We start from the raw sequence: 23,150 nt of genomic DNA on the forward strand, positions 1-23,150 counted from the left end.
TACTAATTGCTAGATGTTAGTAAAGTTTTATTAAAACACCGTTACAGTAATGAGAAACAAACATTTGGTTGTATCGATAAACACGTGTCCGTTTGCATTTCCGGTTTACTTATTTCGATCATTTGATTAAATTATTTTATATCTGAATTTGTTGTAATCAGTTTCCTAATTCGGTTCAAAATTCAATCCTGAAAGCCATTGATAACCTGTTGGAAATAAAATAAAATGTGAACGAATTACCGTTGTATATTTTATAATCACGATGATAAAACATCAGAAGGATATTCTCTAATGGCAGTTGGTCTTGCGGACATATTTAAAAGAATATGCAAATTGAATGGTTATACATATTTAAAAGAATAATATTTATACGTATTATTATATTACTTACATTCATAAACGACCTCCCTGACAAAATTGTGTGTGAGATGGGTATGTATGCTAATAACACAACGCTCTATAACAGAAACGGCAGGAAAACAAATGAACACATACTAAAGAAATGGCAGAAATACTAGACGATGACCTCTGATCTGTAGTGGAATGGGGACAAAAATGGATGGTCACATTCAATGCTGCCAAGACTAATCTTGTTTCCTTCAATAATTACAAGAAATCTTCTCTACCACCAATAGCAATAACCAAATACTCGGTATCTGAAAGTACATCTTTTAAACTCCTCAGCCTAACGTTCACAGAAAACATGAGTTAGAACAATCACACTGAGAGCATTGCCAGGACTGCTGCGAAAAAGGTAGTTTATCTACCGTGATAGAAAGCTACTAACGCCCGAAAGTACCCTATTCCTCTATAAAGCCACCATTCGTCCATGTATGGAGTATTGTTGCTGGTGCATCTGCTACAAGTCACTCGCTCCCAAACTAGGTTCAAAAGACAGTCGCCAACCTCATAGGCCTGAACTGTCATCTAAGCTTCAGCTTCTGTCCCATCAACGAAATGTTGCATCCCTCTGCCTATTCTGCAAGTACTTTAACGGTGAATGCTCCGGCAAACTGCAAGCACTCCTACCCCCTCGACGTAAATACCCTCGCCAAACCCGACAAGCAGCTAAATCCCAACACTTCCCAGTTGAGATCCCTAGATGTAAGAGAGCCTTTTACTCCAGTAGTTTCTTCCCCAGAACAACTAGACTTTAGAATTCCCGTCGGGGTCCCTGCTTCCCCAACTGTACTGACATGCAGAAGTTCAAGTGTAACGTGAACTGACACCTTGCTGCCCAACTCCCTACATAGCACGCCTGTAGCTTATGTCCCTGATAGTAGCTCCCTACATCAAAGTGGCAATGTGTCTTGTTTGAGGTGAAAATGTAATAAAAAATAATAAAAATATTTAAATATAGAAAGAAAGATATTCATATATATATATATATATATATATATATATATATATATACAGGCGGGAAAAAAGGCCGCACCTTTATTCTTTTCAAAAACTGCAAATTTAAGCTAAATTAAATGTAACTGTTTAAACAACCTATACTTCTGTAATTTTGCCTGTTAATATTTGACTTTTAATTGAAATATTCTAGTATTCACGTCAATTTCAAAAAAATAACTTCAACTTGAGGAGGCAAAAGGAAAGTTCGCAAAATGGAAAATTGTTATTTAAATGTAACTTCAAGATAAGATTGAGGTCTGGAGATTGTGCAGGCCAATCCCAACACGGATATCATGCTCTTCCATGAACTTCTTGACATTGCCAGCTGAGTGAATGGGAGCATTGCCCTGGATAAAGATGGGATTATCATCCAAATTCCGACCAAAGTGAGGTTGAAAATGCTCAATCAACATATTACTGTACTTGGTCGAATTAAGTCGACCTTGCAAGCAAACTTTAGGCCCTGAACAATTGGCACTAATAATGCCCAACACCAAAACTGAACCTCCACCACCTTGCAGGTGTAAACTGAGCACATAGGATTAAATTTTGCCTCTTTCCCCCGACAGTCGTACTGCCTACTATCACTGCCTAACCTATTGAACTTGATTTTGTCGCTAAAAACGCACTTTTAACCAATATAAAGAGTTATGATCTTCATTGCATCTGACAAACTCCAGGTGGCGCTTTCTGTCTTTACAGAAATCATTGGCTTGCGTCTTGCAACATATCCTCGCAAATTAATTTTTTTAATTTTTTCTCAACAGTAGAAAGAGAGCACTTTTTAACAAGATTGAACTGTTGTTGGATTTGATGAGCCGTTTCAAATCTGTTTCTCAGGCTGCGGATCTTGATAGCATTGTCTTCCCTGTTAGAAGTTACTCTAGTACGACCAGATTTAGGGCCATCACGAACACTGCCGGTGTTTTGGTGTCTTTCCACAGTCTTTTGTTTTTCTTGTAAGGGTTATTGTGTGTACAGTAATCAATGGGATAGTATCGTAGTAATGGTCAGTATTGGGGATTTGCTAAGGTGTCATTACTTAAGGGGGCGGTTCATCAGGAATTTGTTTGTGTTGGACATCCAAGTTGATTTCGGGGGCGGAAACAGGCAAGCGGCATAGAGTTCCACAGCCGTACAGTTCTAAGAAAGAAGCTTTGTTCATGGAATCTACGTTTTGATTTAGGCACGGATAACGAGTGGGGAAGATTTTTGACAATGGTTTCAGCTAGTCGGGTGTTTTTCGTGACAGATTGGCAAGGAGGGACCAGAAAATGGAGCTCACATGGGCAGTTGCCATGGAAATAGCGATAAAACAGAGACAGGCTCGCAACGTCTCTTCTGTGGGAAAGAGGTTGCAGGGAAGAGAAAAGGGCATCTCCCACTCACCCACGAAATCTATTTTGTACTCTTTTTAGGTAGGATAGACTGTTTTTAGCAGCTCCTGCCCATATATGGCAGCAGTACTGACTCCTTGGATGTACTTGACTTTATATAGAATTGCACCAGTTATGGGATATCTTCTGGAGCGGTAGTAGGAACCCACCATTTTCCCAGCGACCTTGGCCACAGACTTGATGTATGTATTCCATTTCAGATCAGGAGTAAAGGTCAAACCCAGAAGCTTATCAAAACATGGAGCCTACCCTAGACGAGAGCCATCCATTTCAATTGATGCCAGATGGGGATCAAAGCGTTTATGTAATGATAGGAGCTTGGCCTTTTATGCATTAAAGGTAACCAGCCACCTCTTCCCCACTGAACCATGCGCTCGAGATCAGAGGAGAGAGAATCAGAGAGAACATTGTCATTTACGGCCTTTGATGTGTTGCCATAGATAGTCGTGTCATCAGCATAGATGTCAACGAATGATTTAAGTATGTGTTTAGGGAGATCATTGATGTAGATCAAGGATGGACCCCCGAGGGACTCCAGCATAAACACTGTGGGACTCTGATTTCTGCCCATCAACCACTACTCTTATGAGCCTATCAGAGAGAAATGATTTAATGATAGCGAAAACATTTCCAGTTATACCGTAGCTGGAAATCTTGTGAAGTAGGCCTTTATGTCATACCTTATCGAAGGCCTTTGATATGTCAAGAGTAATTGCCCTAGAAATTAAGCATTTGTCGAGAAATTCGCTAATTCTATGTGATATAACTGTTAGTACGTCTGCTGTAGATTTAGCAGAACAGAAAGGAGAAGTGCTTTCCGACTCCCTGGAAGATCTCATCAGTTTGCCCTGTATTTAAGAATTCAGGTGATAAGTCATCTCCCTCTCAGTACAGGCCAATAAGTCTCCTGTGTGTTATGAGTAAGTTGCTGGAATCCATATTAAATAGAGAAATAGTCAACCACCTCAGCAGGAACAACCTTCTTAGTGACACACAATATGGTTTCCATTCTGCTAGATTTACCGCAGATGTGCTGACGGTTATATCCCACAGGATTAGAGATTCTCTTGACAAAGGCTTCCTTTCTAGGGCAAATGCTCTCGGCATATCAAAGGCATTCGACAAGGTATAGCATAAGGGTCGACTTTACAAGATTTCCAGCTACGGTATAACTGGAAATGTTTTCTCAATCATTAAATCATTTCTCTCCGATAGGCTCATAAGAGTAGTGGTAGATGGACAAAAATCGGAGGCCTGCAATATAAATGTTGGAGTCCCTCAGGGGTCAATCCTGGGCCTAACTCTCTTCCTGATCTACATTAATGACCTCCCTAAACACATACTTAAATCATTCGTTGACATCTTTGCTGATGACACGACCATCTACGACAACACATCAAAGGCTGTAAATGACAAAGTTCTCTCTGATTCTCTCTCCTCTGATCTCGAGCGCGTGGTTCAGTGGGGGAAGACGTGGCTGGTTACCTTTAATGCATCCAAAACCATACTCCTTTCCTTACATCATCAACTCTCTGATCCCCATCTGGCATCAATTGTGATGGATGGCTCTCGTCTGGGTGAGGCCCTGTGTTTTTACAAGCTTCTGGGTTTGACCTTTACTCCTGATCTGAAATGGAACACGTACATCAAGTCTGTTGTCAAGGTCGCTGGAAAGATGGTGGGATCTTTCTACCGCTCCAGAAGATAACTCACTACTGATGCAATTCTCTATCTATATAAAAGCCAAGTACTTCCAAGATGGAATACTGTTACCATATCTGGGCAGGCGCTGCTAAAAACAGCCTATCCTGCCTTGACAGAGTACAAAATAGACTTCGTGGCTTAGTGGGGGATGCCCTTTTCTCTACCCTGCAACCTCTCTCTCACAGAAGAGACGTTGCGAGCCTATCCTTGTTTTATCGTTATTTTCAAGGCAGGTGCTCGTCTGACCTCCAATCTCTGGTCCCCCTCGCCAATCTTTCACGAAAAACACCCGTCTAGCTGAATCCACTATGAAAAATTTCCCCCGCTCTATATCTATGCCTAAATCAAAACGTAGATTCCATGAACAAAGCTTCTTTCTTAAAACTGCACGCCTGTGGAACTCTGTTCCGTCTGCCTGCTTCCCACCGGACTACAACTTGGATGTCTTCAAGTCCAACGTTTACAAATTCCTAATGAACCGCCCCCTTAAGTAAACACTTCATCAAATCTCCACACTAACGTAATGTATTTGCAATAACCCTTATTCCTTAGAGGCTTCCGAGCCTTGATGAATGGTGATCACTGTGTAAAAAACAAAACAAAAAAAAAACATATCGCGTGTCACTAAGAATGTTATTTCTGTTGAGGTGGTTGACTACTTCTCTATTTAATAATGATTCCAGCAACTTACTCATGACACTCAGAAGACTTATTGGTCTGTATTGAGAGGGAGATGACTTATCACCTGAATTCCTAAATACAGGGTATACTGATGAGGTTTTCCAGGGTGTTGGAAAGCACTTCTCCTTAAGGCAACGCTTAAACAGTTTGGTAAGTATGGGGGCAAGTTCTGGTTGTATCTTTTTTAACACTATAATTGGAATACCGTCAGGGCAGTTGCTTTACTGGAATCGAGGTTCTTGATTAGCTTCGCGACCTCACGCACAAATATTTGTATGTTACCTTGCGTGGTGTGTGGGAGGAAATACGAGGAGTTGATGGCTTTCGTCGCATAGGGTAAAATTTGCTGCAAAGTTCTTGGCAAATAGTTTGGCCTTATCTGATGCTGACGATATACCTCTGGACCATTGATAATGGTTGGGATAGAACGCACACTTCTGTTCAGGATCATATTTGTTATTTGTCAGAACTGGTGGCAACCAAGCCGCTGCTCAGCTACTTTGGATTTAACGGACTGGGCATATAGCTCTCTTGCATTTTTATTACTCTTTTACAGTGGTTGCTGGCAGTCCTGAAATCAGTTTTAGTCTCTTGATTAGCTTGGCGACCTCACGCACAGATATTTTTATGTTGCATAGTGTGTTGTCTCTTATAGGAGGAAATACAGGGAGTTGATGGCCTCGTCGCATAGGGTAGAATTAACTGCAAAGTTCTTGGCAAATAGTCTGGCCTTGTCTGATGCTGGAGAGATGACCTCAGGTCCATTGATAATGGTTGGGATCCTGTTTGCTATTTGCCAAAACTGGTGGGAACCAAGCCGCTGATCAGCTACTTTGGATTTAACAGACTGGGCATATAGTTGTCTTGCATTTTTTTATTACTCTTTTACTGTGGTTGCTGGCAGTCCTGAAAGCAGCTTTAGTTTCAGTACATCTATTACGTTGGTAGCTATGGGAAAAGTGATTTCTGTGTTCGATAGCAGCAGCACATTCATGGTAGAACCATGGCTGGCTCTTAGTTTTCTTTGGAACTTTTTGGATGGTATGAATTAGTCTATGCCTACAATTAACCATTCGGTCAGGTCTGATACTTTAGAGGACACTTCCTTTTTAAACATGGAGTAGAGAGGTAGATCAGCTATGAATGTACGGAAGCTATCCCAGTCAGCCACAGTACCGTTTTCTCATCATATGTCAATATGCAGCCGATTTCTCGATTGGATAAACCAGAAAAATGGAGACTAATGAGCTCTTGACGATCACTAAGAGGAAGTCGTGGCATAGTGACTAAATGTTACGTAGTATAACCTGGGACAATAACAATTACGATTAGAGATGCTTTGTTATCTGTTGGTGAATATTTTAAACTGATTATGGCGCGATAAATTTAGCTGGGTTTAAGCGAATTTGTTGCTGCGGACTTGCTTTTTGTCTGCTCAATTTGAAGTAAATTTTTGAAATTAATGTGAACGCTAGAATACTACAATTAAAAGTCAAATATGAACAGGCAAAATTATAGAGGAATAAAAGGCGAATCAAATGAGGATACGTTGTTTAAACAGTTAGATTAAATTTAACTTAAATTTGCAGTTTTTGAAAAAATTGTAAGTGCGGATATTCTTTTTGCCGGCACTATATATATATATATATATATATATATATATATATATATATATATATATATATATATAAGAATGTGTGTAAGGACACTTCTCAATCTATAAAACAATTTTTTAATCTACAGACTTGAAAATTGGTATACAGGATATTCAGACACGTGAAAAACTTTTTAATCGGTGTTCGTCAAGAAAAAGGGGTCAGATAAGCAAATTGTTATGTGGGTGTCGTAGATTTTTCTTTGTAAACTGTTTCACGACTGTTCATGCGCGGTCGAGAAAGATTACTGCTTCTGTATGTTAAGAAAAGATTTTTTACAACACTTTAATGATGAAAGCTGGTGTAATTGTTATCGTACTTCACTCAATGTTTTAGGTTTTGTTTTCGATGTCAGTTCGCGTATTTTTTTTTTACTTACAATAATGAACTATTTAGAAAAAAGCATTACATTCATATACACATATTTCAGTTTCTTTCCGTTTTTTACCTCAGTTTTTAAAAGGAATTTAATGTTACTTTAATACCGAGCAACGCTAGGTCTGTATATATATATATATATATATATATATATATATATATATATATATATATATATATATATATATATGTTTAAAGAAAAAATAGAAAAAAACGAATGAAATTATTAAAAAATCAACGTTTCGTCCTTGTCTCAGAGGACATCTTCAGGATAATTGAAATAAAAATGTGATAAAAGAAAAAGTCATAGATCGTGCGAAAAAAGACAGTTTTTTAAAATCCAACCCATGTCGGGAAAGGACGAATATGTGTGCGTATGGGAAGGTTGTTTGATGTCTATATATACAATTTTAAAATGCATTTAAAATAAATATGTACATTTAAGGCATCAATGTATCTTTTTGGTAGTGCTAATTCTTGAGGTTGGGTAGTTGTTAAAGCTATTATCCCTTGTATGAAGCCTTTAGTAAAATCAGAGTCCTCTTGTCTATAATTTTTTAGGGTTGTGTTAGTAGTAATTTTCAAATGCTTGCCGGTAGCGAATTTAAGACCGAAACTGAGAGCTTCAGTTTCAATGTCCGAGAGTGGTTTAGAAGTAAGGTTTAGAATAAGGTCTGGACGTCCCAAAGTTTTCCATTTGCTGTTTTTTATCAATTTCGCAAGTTTGTTATTCAATTTAAAGTTATGGCGTGTGTTAAATTTTTTGATAGATCTGTAAATGTTCTTAATTGATCTGGGTGTTTTCTTGTAATTTTGTTGATAATCAGTAATTAATATCCTGGCTTTCCGAAAAAGATGAGAGCTTTGGTGCTTTAAATATATTATAGATGACAAAAGATATTTCTCAATGTAATCCGGGAAAATATGGTCTGATGTTTTAAAAGATTTAGGTATGCATGCAGGTATGACTTTTTCTTCAATACATTTTTCCAGAAAAAATTCTCCTGTTGTGAGAATTTGCTGCGATTAAGATGCTCTTATATGTTCGCAGAGAAGATCGGTTTTCCATTTCGACAGAATGTATAAGGAATGAAAAAATGTACCAGCGGTGGTTGACGTTATGTTTAAAGAAAAAATAGAAAAAACCGAATGAAATTATTAAAAAATCAACGTTTCGTCCTTGTCTCAGAGGACATCTTCAGGATAATTGAAATAAAAATGTGATAAAAGAAAAAGTCATAGATCGTGCGAAAAAAGACAGTTTTTTAAAATCCAACCCATGTCGGGAAAGGACGAATATGTGTGCGTATGGGAAGGTTGTTTGATGTCTATATATACAATTTTAAAATGCATTTAAAATAAATATGTACATTTTTTTTTCTTCTGCAAAAACTACTCATTTTCCTGAAACATTCAAAGAAAAACGGCTAGCCAGGATCCACCCTGATACCTTGCTCTTTGATTATTATTTTCCCTATGCTAGGGGTTAAATGGTAGAAGCCTTTTCTTTGCGTAATAGTATTAGTATTCAAAATTAGTGCTGATTCTAAAAGTCTTCTTTTAGCTCTATCTATCACGTATTTAATAATTTTCGCTTGATCTAAATTAAATGAGTGATCGTGTTCTGCACAATGGCAAAAGAGTGCATTTAGGGCGTTACCATTCCTCATATCTCTTCTGTGCTCGTTAAGTCTTAATTTCAATTTTCGTTGTGTTTCACCTATGTACGCTTGTTGACAGTTGTTACATGGGATGGAATATATACCGGCATCGGATGTGAGGGTTTTGGGAGAGTGCTTGGTAGTTTTTAATGTCTGTTTTACAGAAATGTTCGTTGTTATGGGATGAAAGAGTGAACAGGGGAGGGGTGCGAGAAGAGCGGGGAAAATGAAGGGAACGAGGGGGAAAGGTGGAAGGGGGTGCTTGGTATGTTGGTAATGTTTTAGTTTTGGAGTTTAAGAAACTTGTGGGGGAGAGTCTGAGAAGTTAATTTCTGGTGTGGCTGAGGGCATATGGATATATGGAAGGGGAAGGGGAATATGTGGGGGTAGGAGGAGGGGTTACTTTAAAATTTGAGTCTTAATGTTAAAGTTTTTGGCGTTTCGTTGGTTGTAAGTATGTCTTGACCTGTTGGGTGTTCACTTAGGTTCGGAGGCGGGGGGGGGGTCTATGATTCGGTTTATTTAGTTTTTATTTGTTGTTAATTGTTTGGAGAGGGTTAGCTAGCGGCCACGCGTGCGAGCACACACATGCGCACGTACACACATATATACTTAAAGAGGCGTTCATATGTACACATACATCTCCCCCTGGCGTGCAAATATATGCACATATGTGCGCATGTATGCATAGACACCCGCGTCGCTCCCGCTTACGTCAAATTTTCCTTATGGTGCTAAAATATATATACGTAGCCAACTCGCCTAATACTAACGTACGATCTCTTAACGAAAGAATTTTAAGAGATACGAAGACGGGAGTGGTTCAATTCAAATGAGCGTTGTTATGGCACCAGAATATTTTTTTCTACATAGTCACCACCATTCCCAATATACCTTTGCCAGAAATTTAATGACGTCCATGATAGGGGTTGCTTGCCTCGAGTCATACACTGTGAATAGTTGCTATAGAAAGATGAAACTTTTAGGTTATGCAAAAGTTCAGTTATCATAATAATTCAACTGCAGTCTTCTCTAATCCATAAGGGAAGAATAAAAAAAGGAGGCACTACTTCCGAAACACCCCCTTGTACATAACGAAGAAGATTTGAACAGGTACCTTTTTGATAAGAAGTCATACCAATCACTTTAATAGGGGAAATAGCTACTGCTCCTGCTTAACAAAACTCGAACTAATATGTTAAATAAAAATTTAACAGATAAACACGAATTTTACGGACGCATGTTGAGACTATGCGTTCAGCTTTTTTAAGATGATTAAAAAATTACCAAGTAAAATTTTCTTTAATATGAACAAAATGTGATTTCTTGCTTCTCTTACTAAGGATTGATTTTCGTAGACGAACAAAAACATGTTTATTTTGTATGGCCTGCAAGTGAATGGTTTAATTAAGGTTCGAGCCAATTATTGTGCAATGCACAGAAAAAAATATGACGATCATTTAAGGAAGAAAAAAAGATAGAAATATTGAAGCTTCATGTGAAACGATCTTCAATCAAAGACGCCTTATCGAATGAGAAAGCACTTTTTCACAAAGCAGCTTTGTTTTTCAAATGGCGACTATATTAATTTATTCCGAAGACGTCTGCTAGATCACAATCTTTTATGCTTTTGAATCCAAATTTGGTACTAGTGCACTTATTGATTCGTGCTGAAATAATAACCTTATTATTTAAAAAGTCATTCTTAACATGAGGAGGGGAGGGTGTTTTGTACCTATTCTATACTTTAACATTTTTCTTTTTACATAGTGATCACCGCTTATCAAGACCCGGAAGCCACTCAGGGATAAGGGTTATTGCAAGTACATTACATTAGTGTGGAGATTTGATGAAGTGTTTACTTAAGGGGGCGGTTCAGTAGGAATTTGTTAACGTTGGACGTGAAGATATCCAAGTTGTAGTCCGGTGGGAAGCAGGCAGACGGAACAGAGTTCCACAGGCGTGCAGTTCTAAGAAAGAAGCTTTGTTCATGGAATCCGCGTTTTGATTTAGGCACAGATATAGAGTGGGGGAAATTTTTCACAGTGGATTCTTACCTTGTAAGTGAACCTTACAATTGAATAAAAAACATATCATACAAATTTAATTAAACTTGAACATAAGATTTTAAAAATAGCGCGGATCAGTAAGTGCACTAGCACCCCAAATTTCTATTAACTGCTCACGTTGATTTTGGTGGAGCTGACAGTATAAGCGACTTGGGTGAGCCGGGTTCGTATCCACTCGGAAATAGGTTAGTTCTGTTTAATACAGTTTTAATACAGTTTCTACATATGGATTATATCAACCAGCATAAATTGCCTGATTCTAATATTTATTTTTATATTTTATTTTGCATGTAGTTTACCAAAATAGATATGTTTAAAAATTTACAGGAAATAATAATCATACACCAAGGATGGTTTATAACGAGTTACATCTTTGTTTGGATGGATAAAAAAAAAAACACGCTCAGAAATATGTCGGCATATTTACATGCAAAATGTTTATTTGAACTTGCCGATATAGTTATAAATATTTTACGCGTGTGGGAATGCAATCCTAGCTTAACGTGGTTTAATTAAATCGTTCTTATTTTTTTGTTGCTAACATGATAGGGAACGCAGCTGAAGCGCAATATGTTTCCTTTCTAGAAGATGGCACTTAAATAATTATTGTTTTGATCTTTTAAAATTAGTACTATACATTAGGTACAATATAATATTCAATAGAGAATTAAGCATATTTTACGACCGGACAAGTCTAAGCGCCTTTTTTTATTTTGGAATAGTGGTAATAAATATAAGAATACGATCTCAGTAATCTTAATATCCTTATGAGGTGCAGTTATTTTGTCAACGTGAACATTTTTATCTGTACACAAATAATGACATTTAATTGCTTATCTGTCTTCAATAGAAACTATGCCCTTAACGAATATAAAATAAAACGCAGAATTATACATGTTTTTCTTATTGACCTGTCTATCTAGCTTTATGTCTGCCTATCTATGTTTCTGTATATATATATAGGTCTGACAAAGCTACAGGGGAGACAACCGTAGTAGCAAAACTGACGCTGGTCTGCAGGATATTACATATACAAATTTGCTTACATTTTACATTTTTTATTGATTTGAAAATATAGGAGTTTTATTTACCAATTGTCATACAACTTTTAACCATGAAATCGTATTATAATCTTCCAAAAGCCTGCAAATGTCCATGTACTTTCGTTCATATAATCAAAGATTTCAATATTCAATTCAGCTACCAGCATATATATTAGTAGCCTAGCAAGACCACAAGGGAGACTACAGAAGCAGTAAAACTAAAGCTGTCATGCAGGATACTATATATACAAATGTAGCCAAATTTGAGCATACTTTTATTGGTTTGAGAATATAGATTATATTTTGTCTTACTTTTTGACATACAATTTAAACCATAGAACAGTATTATTATCCTCGACAAGCCTGCAAATTATCATGTAGTTTTGTCCCATGTAACCAAAGATATGAGCATTTAAATATTCAATTTGGTTGCCAGTATAGATCAATCACTCTTTTTGGAAATTTTATAAGTTCCAAATCTCATCGACTATTGATCCAAATTTCACAAATGAAGACTCGTTAAAAAGGTAATGATCTGAATTGTGTAGTAAGCTATGTGACATTTGTTCTTAAGGTTGCACATTGAAAGGAGTATCCATAATTCAGAGCCTACTTTTATCGAGCTTAGTATTGCCAACTCATTACATTACTTTTTCATGGTCATACAAATAATTCAACATTGTTACTTTTTGTCATCTAACCATGTTTTGCATCATAATAGGTAAAATAGGAAAACGTTTACACAAATTTATTGCCTAGTAATATTTTTACGGCGTGGGTGTATGGCTGTTCAACTCTAAAACTACAACCATTAGTTTAAAGATTCACATACAAATATACATTAACCCAACATATGTATACACTGTTTGAATTTTGTATTACCTTTATCTAATTTTATCTGCCTAGATTCGTTTATACACACTCCCATATATAAATACATACAACACACACACACACATATATATATATACATATATATATATAGAGAGAGAGATATATTCAAAGCGTGTTAGAACAGTAGTATTTTAATTTGATAGTAAAATTACTAATTTAATTAAATACAAGAAAAGTGCTCGTTGTAATTCAGATATATAATAAGCTCGATAGGCAAATATCCTAGAGCTACTTTAATATTTGGTAATATGATTGATAATTTAAAATTCAAATTAGAATTAAAAATTAAAAATCTGTTTCATAAGAAGGAACAACAACGAAGTCAATAATTTGTACGATCGTTTTGGAAACGATGTTTTTATTGTGATAGACATTAAGCCACGGACAATAATTTTGACATATAGTTTTTTTTTTTAAACAAAGTCTCCTCATCCGCAAAAGTATTGGGTGGGGATTTTTAATATGTAAAAGACACCATAAATAAATCTAGCAATTATTAAGTAAGGCAGATGTGTCTTTTAATTTTTCGCCTTTTGAAAACCGTAATTATCGTCAAAGCATTCATTTGGATGTTGATTGTAGCTTATAATATATATATATATATATATATATATATATATATATATATATATATATATATATATATATGTAGCTTATAAAAAGAATATATATATATATATATAACTACTTCATTTACTCACATACATTAATATACAAAAGTATAAATCTATGCGTAAACTTTAAGTATTTACTTCAAAAGTGCTCAATACGTAGGTAGAGCAAGTTAGTAATTTATAAAATATATATGGCGATTAGGCTACACTAAATATCTACTTCTACACATATAGGCGTGTTTGTATACGCGTGTATGTGTTTCTGTGTGTATAACTTACCTTTATAATCTAAGGTCTTAGGGAAGAATCTATTCATTCATATAGAGTTATAAACATTCCAGAATGAAGAAATTCAAGATAAAAGCAAGATGAGATAAAATAGGATTAAATTTACAAATAATTACATAAATTAATAAAAGATAAACCGATGTAAAAATAAAGCTATATATTGTCGATAAGTAAACTATGTTACAATATCCTTTCTATTGTCTCATTCTATTAACGCATTCCAGGGAACAGATTCGTTGATCTAATGCTATATGAGAAGATACACCAGTCCTCATTTTAGCCAGTTTATACCTTTCTTGATCTAATTTGGGTTTTGAATACTATATCCATTTGAATATTTGACTAGTATTTATCTTAACAAAGTGCTTTGTATATAGAAATAGAAACAATTGAGTGTATTTTCTAGTAGGCATTCAAATTTTTTACATATTCTGTGTTTAAGTAGCATGATTTCATGAAGACAAACAAAGAATCACGACTGAGACAATTTTTATTTTAGTTCCTTTTATCCGCATTAAAAAAACGACCCTGGTGTCTTACTCTGTCCCGTGGGGAGGCATTGTAAATAGAAACAAGGAATGCTTCGGCTAAATTAAACGGTTTTTTTTTCATATGGTCCATCCAGTAATTCTGTACTACTTTTGATAGTTTCATTCAATTGGCTTAAGAGGGCGTCTTAGTCTGGTTTGTTTATTTCTCATGAATGTGTCGAAGTGTGCGGCAATCTATGACACTATATATTTTTTGTCTTTTACCCCCATGCTAAATTGATAGTATCACTTCTATCTATAATAGGATGGAAATTTCTAAATAGTTTATGCTAATATTTTTAGAGGAGGGTAAAATATTATTTAATTATGATACTTACTATCTTTCCAGGTATGAGAGTGCGTTAAAAACCTGGTATTTATCCCCAGTGCATGGATACCTTTTTTCGAGTAATAGACTAATACATTTTGTCAGGTCACTTATTCTGGATGAGGGTTGGCCTAGATATAAAACCTATACTTGTGATTCGTGTCACTGCGCCGAAACACTAGAGAGGTGGCCTTCTCGTTCATGGTTGACAAATGTCCCAGAGTTCGTGACATCACCAAATTCTATAGTATTTTTTAAACTTATATCGTTAAAGGAGTAGATAAGCTATGATCATCGCCTTACTACCACACATAGTCCTTGACTAATTAGCCAGGCGCAGAATTACAATATCAATAATTAATCAAGCTCTAGTCCATCACCTTACAGTTGCTAAACTTCTGACCGACCAACAATATGGATTTAGGTAAGCCCGTTCTACAGCAGATATCCTAACTGTAATCTCTGAACGTATATACTATACACTGGACAAAGCAGGGAAAGGTAGAGCAGTAGCCCTCGATATATCTAAGGCTTTTGACAGGGTATGGTACGATGGTCTTCTCGGGAAAATCAGATCATACGGTATAACTGGATGAATACGTAACAAAATTAAATTCTTCTTTAAAAAGAGCGGAGTCCAGGTTGTCCTCGGTTGTACATCTAAACAATATGATAAAAATGCGGGTGTGCTTCTGGCGTTTTCCATTGGATTTTTCTTATTCCTAATTTTCATAGATGATCTCGCTGATGAAATTGTCTCTGTGGTGAGTATATTTGCTGATGAACCAATGCTCTATAACAAGCACGAGGGGAAAAGAAATGAACACATATCTTAGAAAATGGCTGAAACAGTAGAGAAAGACACTCAATCTGTAGTGGTTACTTCAATGCTGCCAAGACTAAGCTTGTCTCTTTCAATAATTACAAGAAACCTTCTAAACTACCAATAGCTATGGCTGAAGATACATTGCTTGAAAGTACTTCTTTCAAACTCCCGGGCTTAACGTTCACAAGGAACATGAGTTGCAACATTGAGAACAGTGCCAGAGCCGCCCTAAAGAAGGTGGGCTCTCTCTACTGTGCTAGAAAGTTACTTACTCCTGAAAGCATCCTGTATATCTATAAGGCCACCATTCGCCCATGTATGGTTTATTGTTGTCGCATTTGGGTTGATGCATCTGCTACTAGTCTTTCGCTCCTGCATAGGGTTCAAAAGAGAGTCGCTAACCTGATAGGCACTGAACTGTCATCTAAGCTTCAGCCTCTGTCACATCGAGGAAACATTGCATCCCTCTTCGTGTGCTACAATTATTTTAATGGTGAATAGTCTGACGAACAACAAGCCCTTGCACAACCTCGACAAACATGAAAGCAGCAAAATCCCACCCCTACACAGTAGAAATCCCTAAATGATAAAAACATTTGCACGACTATTTCTGTTTTTCGTTGTTGCTTTTGTAATTTCTCAAGTAAAAGCTACGCCATAAGTAACTATGATTTTATTATAACAAACGAATCACAACATGGAAACAGTACATAAGTACAACATAAATTATAACAAACGGAAATTTTCTGGCCAACATAAAATATGCATTTATTAAAGCATTTAAAGAAAGCTCAGAGTGTTATTGTGTTCACTGCACTTTTCTAATCGTTCAGGAATTAACAAACATATGTTGATGTACACCCTCAACGGTACTTGAGCAATGTCATCTTCGAGCTGCTCCTTATAATCAATGAAACTTAAAAATATGCAAGTCTACAATTTCCGATTTCAAATAACATAAAAAATAATTAAGTATCAGAAAATGGGCAAACAAAATGAAAATATATAGTTACTTATGGCGAAGCCTGTATATATAAATATATATATATATATATATATATATATATATATATATATATATATATATATTATATATATATGTATATATATATTATATACATAATTATATATATATATATATATAATAATAAATATATATCTATATATATTCAGAATGATTGGTGGTGTTTGAAACATCAGACGATGTTGTTTTAATATTTTATATTATTATTCAATATATCAAATGCCTTTTGCATCAGAAATAATTACTAGAAGAAAAGAAAAGGAAAACCATCTTTTTTGTTTGTTTGTTCTTTTTTCACTTGAGTAAAAACGTAGGGCGGTTGAGATATTGAATTATAATAAATCTTTTTTAAAAAACTAATATTTTATTTATTTCAAACATCTCCCATCATTTTCTTAATGCATTTCCAGAAGCATGCCTGTATTACCAAACTAAGATATATATATATATATATATATATATATATATATATATATATATATATATATATATATATAATTTAATTATTTATTTACTATTTATTCATATAACGATATATATATATATATATATATATATATACATTTATATATCGTTATATTTGCTATTATTAATTTATTGTTTTTATTTTTATCTGTTGTTATTATTTCTTAATATTTATTATTTATTTATTGTGTTGTTGTTTTGTCCTTCCAGTGGAATGAAGTGCATGGCCGTGTTTCCTTCTGTGCTCAAACAAAAATTATGTTTAAATTCCCCATCATTGTGCTCTCATGTATAGCACAAGTTGACATACCGTCTCGAATAACAGTAAAGAAGACCAAAGTCCTACTGACTTAAGAAAAGCCAATCAGAGATTCGTGGTCAGCAACACATTCCTGGAGAAGACACACCACAGAGAGAAGAAAGTAGAGAAAAAAAAACAAGAATTAGAAAGTGAATACGGGACAGGTATCTTTGGGGGAATTTAGCCATCTGCAAACGTGTTATCGGACAGAATAACGGCGTGTCTTAAATCGACCACCCGTTCATTCGCTATGTTTGCCGACTTCGAGAAGCCGAATCTATCAACAGAGCGTCTAAAAAATAAACTGGAATTAAAATTCGCAGTATGTGAGCTCGACATCTGCTTATACTGGACTTTCGATTACCAAAGATGAACACTATCTATGAATTAAAAAAAAATCAATGTTAAAAAAAATGTTCTTAATTTTTTTTATTTAGAAATATGAAAACTTTAGCCGCGGCGATATATGAGGTCTGACAAGTGTTTGAAACGTGTTTTATGATTGATCAAATAAATAATTTTCCATATATTTTCATTCAGTCTTATTTTTTCTATATTTAAAGTTGTTTACACATGTCTATCCATAGGATTTACCCCTAAACTCATAAACCAACCATTATAAAATTTAATAAAGATTTGTTGATCGTAATATCGTTATGTAGAGTGTTTAATTTATTTCATGCAAAGAGTGTTATTAAGCGGAGGAAAATCCACAAAAAAGTTTAGACAAATTTGTTTCCAATTTATTTGAGATAATAATTGATTATTTCGATTATTAAACTGATTCTACTATTTTTTTCTTCTTGATTTCACCACAAAATAACATTCAAGATGAGAACATTAGTCCGATAAACAACAGAGACATCCAAATTAATTGGAATGTTTACAATACATATTAGATATCAATTGATATTCTCTAAGTGTCAGATTCTCTAATTTATTATAAAAAAAATCCGCATAATATAAGCCATGCTTCTAATTTTGAATGCCAGTTATATCATAAAATTTTATTGGTTTTGATAAATGAAGCAAGATTTCCAAAATTGCAATTTCTTCGTAATACCTTTATTCTTAAGCTATAAGATTTTTTTTTAGAAATTAAAATTTGGATCCAAATTAATACAAGGATTCTAAAAATTAAGTAGTCTAACATAATATGTACATATATTTTCATTTCTTAATGAAACATAAAAACAGTGTAGATCTGTTCTGTTCATAGAATTAAAGTTTATACACGCTGTCTCAGATATTTTCTAGTTTGTATTTATACGTGTCCTTCATATACAAATAAAATCATTAACCCCATACACTAATAAATATATACGCCCATCACATACTAATAAATACACTCGTCATTCCTATATTAACGAATGTATGCTTTTACATCTATACAAATAAAACAGTCGATATATAAATATCTAACAGGTAAACTCTTAAACTACTGGTCACATGACACGGAAATTCTCAGGAAAGGAAAATTCATGCACCAAGAATGGTTTATAACGAGTAAATTCTTTGTTTACATGCATGGATAACGCGTACAGACATCAGCAAATTGACATGCAAATTTTTCATTCAAACTATGTGTGTATTTGTGCGCATGTACAAATTCAATTCATTCATTAATGTTGTTTAATGTATAGCCTTTGCATTTATGTAGTAATCAGGAAAAACCGCAGGCGATATTTCTCTTTGAAATATGGTTTGGGTGGGAATGACGTGAGATTATCATCGCATGCATTTTTGATAAGATATCATCTTCTACCTTTTCATTTGAGAAGGGGGGAGGGATTTAAAGGTAGGGTGGCAAATTCTGGTAATGACGTCATTCCTCTTAAAATTATGGTGGCAAGTAGGGGGCAACTTGAGATTATCCTCACATGGATTGGTAAGTGGTTAAATGAGACAATACTTCTCAGATATTATCTCCTATTTATTTGAGTAGGTGACAATCAGGAGGGTAGTATTCGGTGATGAGGTCATTCCTCTTCAAAACAGTGTAAAGTGGGTGAAAACTTGAGATTATCCTCACAAAAATTGGTAGATGTTCAATGGAGACAATTCTCTCGGATTTTATCTCCTCCTGTTTATTCGAGTAGTGGGGTATAAAAGGAGGTAACTTCAAATTATGGTGTTAAGTGCGGCACAACTTCAGATTATCACCACATGCATTTGCGACTGCTTAAATTAGACAATCCTCCCAGCCTTTATCTTTTCCTACAAGAGTCAAAACGTTATTATTATTATTATTATTATTATTATTATTATTATTATTATTATTATTATTATTATTATTATTTAATTGATTCGAGCGACGGCGGGTCTATGGATAAATTATTATGATTAGAAAATAAAGAATTAAATCAGGAAAAGATTTTTGACATATAATATAATAATATCGCAAAAGAAATATAAAAATAGAAAATAGATGTAAACATTATTTTTGGGTTGCATAAACAAATAACTAGATTGGGGATACATCAGCTGTTGGTCTGGGACACGTACTGAGCCACGTGACGAAATGTAGATTTGTGGAGATTCTAGCAGTCGTTAGCTTGATATCAGAGAGAACAGACGTCTCAAAAAAGGGGAATTGGTCTCTTTGACGCAGGGAGCGACGTCATTTCAGGCAGCCAATATGTAAAAACATGTAATCCCTGAAAGTGCTGGCCGGATCATGAAAATAAATGTTCCTAAATAATTCAGGTATGTGTTGTGCTATTTACATCTGTTAAAAAGAACTGTTTCGATACGTCCACGTCAATCGTTTTCTGTTAGAAGTGTTGCATAAATGCTAAAATATACAAACTAGACGATCAACTAAATGATACGACGTATATGCATACAGGCATTTACACGTACATGAATATACAGATAAAATATAAAACCCAACGATTCAATAGACATACACATAATACAATATGTACGTCGTTATAGAACGTATTCATACACATAATATAACAAGGGAGGGAAGCGCAGGGTAGTCTTCGATATATCTAAGGCTTTTGACAGAGTATGGTACGATAGTCTTTACAGAAAAATTAGATAATTTGGTATCACTGGAAAGAATGCATAATTGAATTAAATCATTCTTAAATAAGAGAAAAATACAGGTTGTCCTCGACGGTCGTACATCTAAACAATATGATATAAATGAGGGAGTACCTCAGGGGTCTATCTTCGGACCTTTACTATTCCTGATATTCATAAATAAACTCCCTGATAAATTTTTTTCTGAAATGGGTATATCTGTTGATGACACCATGCTCTATAACAGGCACGAGGGGAAAACAAATGAACATATATAGAATGAAATGGCAGAAACAGTAGAGGATGACCTCCAATCTGTAGTGGAATGGAAACAAAAATGGATGGTCACATTCAATGCTGCCAAGACAAAACTTGTTTCTTTCAATAATTACAAGAAACCTTCTCTACCAATAATAGCAATGGCTAAGAACACATTACCTGAAAGTACTTCCTTGAAACTCCTCGGCTTAACGTTTACAGGGAACATGAACTGGAATAGATACATTGAGAGCATCGCTGCGAAGAAGGTGGGCTCTCTCTACCGTGCTAGAAAGTTACTTACGCCTGAAATCATCCTATAGCTCTATAAGTCCACTATTCGACCATGTATGGAGTACTGCTGTCACATTTGGGCTGGTGCATCTGCTACTAATCTCTCACTCCTGGACAGCGTTTAGAAGAGAGTCGCCAACCTGATATGTCCTGAACTGTCATCCAAGCTTCAGCCTCTGTACCATCAACGAAATGTTGCATCCCTCTGCCTGTTCTACAAGTACTTTAATGGTGAATGCCCTGATGAACTACAAGCACTTGTACCCCCTCGACGTAAATACCCTCGACAAATCCGACAAGCGGCTAAATCCCACCCTTCACAATAGAGATCCTTAGGTGTAAGAAAGACTTTTACTCCAATAGTTTCTTCTCCAGAACTACTAAACTTTGGAACTCCCTTTCGGGTCCCTGCTTTCCCAACTGTACTGACATGCAGAAGTTCAAGTGTAATGTGAACCGACATCTTGCTAATCATCTCCCTTTAATACCAACAAGGATGACGCATTATTGAGTATTACGCGTCAATATTCATGTGTGTGGATCGGGAAATTACTTTGCAATGTGGAATGTTTAACACTATTTGTGGGTAGTAAAAGAGGACGAATTATAAAGCTCGTTAATTGAGAAGTTACATATTAGTTTGGAGTAGTATTCCAAAAAGATCCCAGACGTGCTAATTATGTGTTAGAATTTAAAATTGTATTATGCTAATGTTTGTATGGTGAGTCTTTACTTAAAATGTAAAGTAACAATAAGAAGGTATCATTATATAGGTTAGATGAGATGTTTGACAACTTATTTTAAAAAAAAAAATAATTCGCAAAGTTTTACCTTAGATTTTATTCACAAGCGATATGCATTTAGTATTATGTGTTTCCATGTCTAACTGACTTTAGCAAATAGGGTGAATACAGTTATATCTATTTGCTAATATTTTCTCCTCTGAAGAGATGGTAGGAATCGAAACCCTATAGGATAAGCAGATAAAATTTCTAAAGTATTCTTTGTCTTACTTGGAATGAAAGGTAGAGTTTTTTTTTCTCCTATGCTAATATTACGATCTTAATTTGTTGTTTTTTATAATCAATAAATCAATAATGGGGTTATTTCCGACTAACCTTGCACAATATTACATATACACACGAACACACACACATCCCATTATATATATATATATATATATGCATGCGCGTGTGTGTGTGTGTGTGTGTGTGTGTGTGTGTGTGTGTGTGTGTGTGTGCGTGTGTGTGTATGTGTATGCACCGATAGAAAAAAAAACAGTGGTTCAGTTAATGATAGTTACCATTTAGGGTAATTTAATCAAAATAATAAAATGGTCTCGATGATATGTATCAGAATGTAATCAAATTAATGACACGAATTATTTCACGTCATTGTAGCTTAGTTAATGGAGTGATGAAATAATGAGTGTCGCCAACCATACTGATGAGTCATAAACGACGAAACAGCTCTGCAGTGAAGACTAATCTGTGAATCTTGGGCTTAATCCTTTTTACTCGAAATAGCATACTCCAGAAAACTCTTAGATTGCATTTTGTACAACATTACTCAGTATTTTTTATTTTGAGATTCATCATTTATCAAGGCCAAGAGGCCACTCAAGGATAAGTGTTAGAGAATGCACAGTAGTCAATGGGACAATATTATAGTAATCGTTAGTAGTGGAAATTTGGTAAATTGGATTAGTTAAGGGAAACGGCTTATCAAGAATTTGTTTACGTTGGACTTGAAGACAATTATATTGTAATCAACTGGAAAGCAGTAAAACAGAAGACGTTTAGGTTTAGGCACTGATAAAGAGTAGGGGAAATTATTGATAGTGTTTTCAGTTAGAATGTTTCTTGTGAAAGTTCAGCGAAAGGATTGGAGCCCAGACGAGCACTTCCGATGAAAATTACGATAAAGCAGAGACAGTCTCGCAACGTCTTTTCTGTAAAAAAATAGGTTGCATGGCAGTGAAAATGGTTACGAAGTCTATTTTGAACTCTGTCTAGGCAGGATAAGTCTTTCTAGCAGTTCCTGCCCTAGATGTGGCGACAATACTCCATTCTTGGACGTACCTAGCTTATACATAGGTAGAGAATTGCATCAGCAGGTAGATATCTACTGAATGGATAGAAAGGTCCCACCATTTTTCCAGCGACTATGGCAACGGATTTGATGTACGTGTTCCATTTCAAATCAAGAGTAAAAGTCAAGCCCAGAAGCTTGTCAAAACATGGAGTCTCCCCAAGACGAAGAGCATGCTTTTCAATTGATGCGAGATGGGTATCAGAGCGTTGATAATGTAA

The 23,150-nt window shown here is 35.2% G+C and overlaps 1 protein-coding gene across 3 annotated transcripts in view; it reads left to right on the forward strand.

Annotated features, from left to right (window-relative positions):
- Positions 1 to 23,150, forward strand: part of LOC145266357 (uncharacterized) — a 356,086-nt gene that overhangs the window by 103,888 nt on the left and 229,048 nt on the right. For 2 of the 3 annotated variants that reach the window (XR_013864817.1, XM_080123298.1), the window contains one exon: positions 17,166 to 17,791. The exons of the other annotated variant lie outside the window; for it this stretch is intronic. Coding sequence is in view for 1 of the 2 variants with exons in the window: in XM_080123298.1 (XP_079979424.1) it covers positions 17,166 to 17,173 (8 nt within the window). In the remaining variant the exon portion in view is untranslated. Of the gene's footprint in view, positions 1 to 17,165; positions 17,792 to 23,150 lie in introns of those variants that run through there. 3 annotated transcript variants of the gene reach the window in all.

Source organism: Euprymna scolopes, chromosome 1 (genome assembly GCF_053919585.1).
Source record: "Euprymna scolopes isolate OS-2025 chromosome 1, ASM5391958v1, whole genome shotgun sequence".
Lineage (NCBI taxonomy): Eukaryota > Metazoa > Mollusca > Cephalopoda > Sepiida > Sepiolidae > Euprymna > Euprymna scolopes.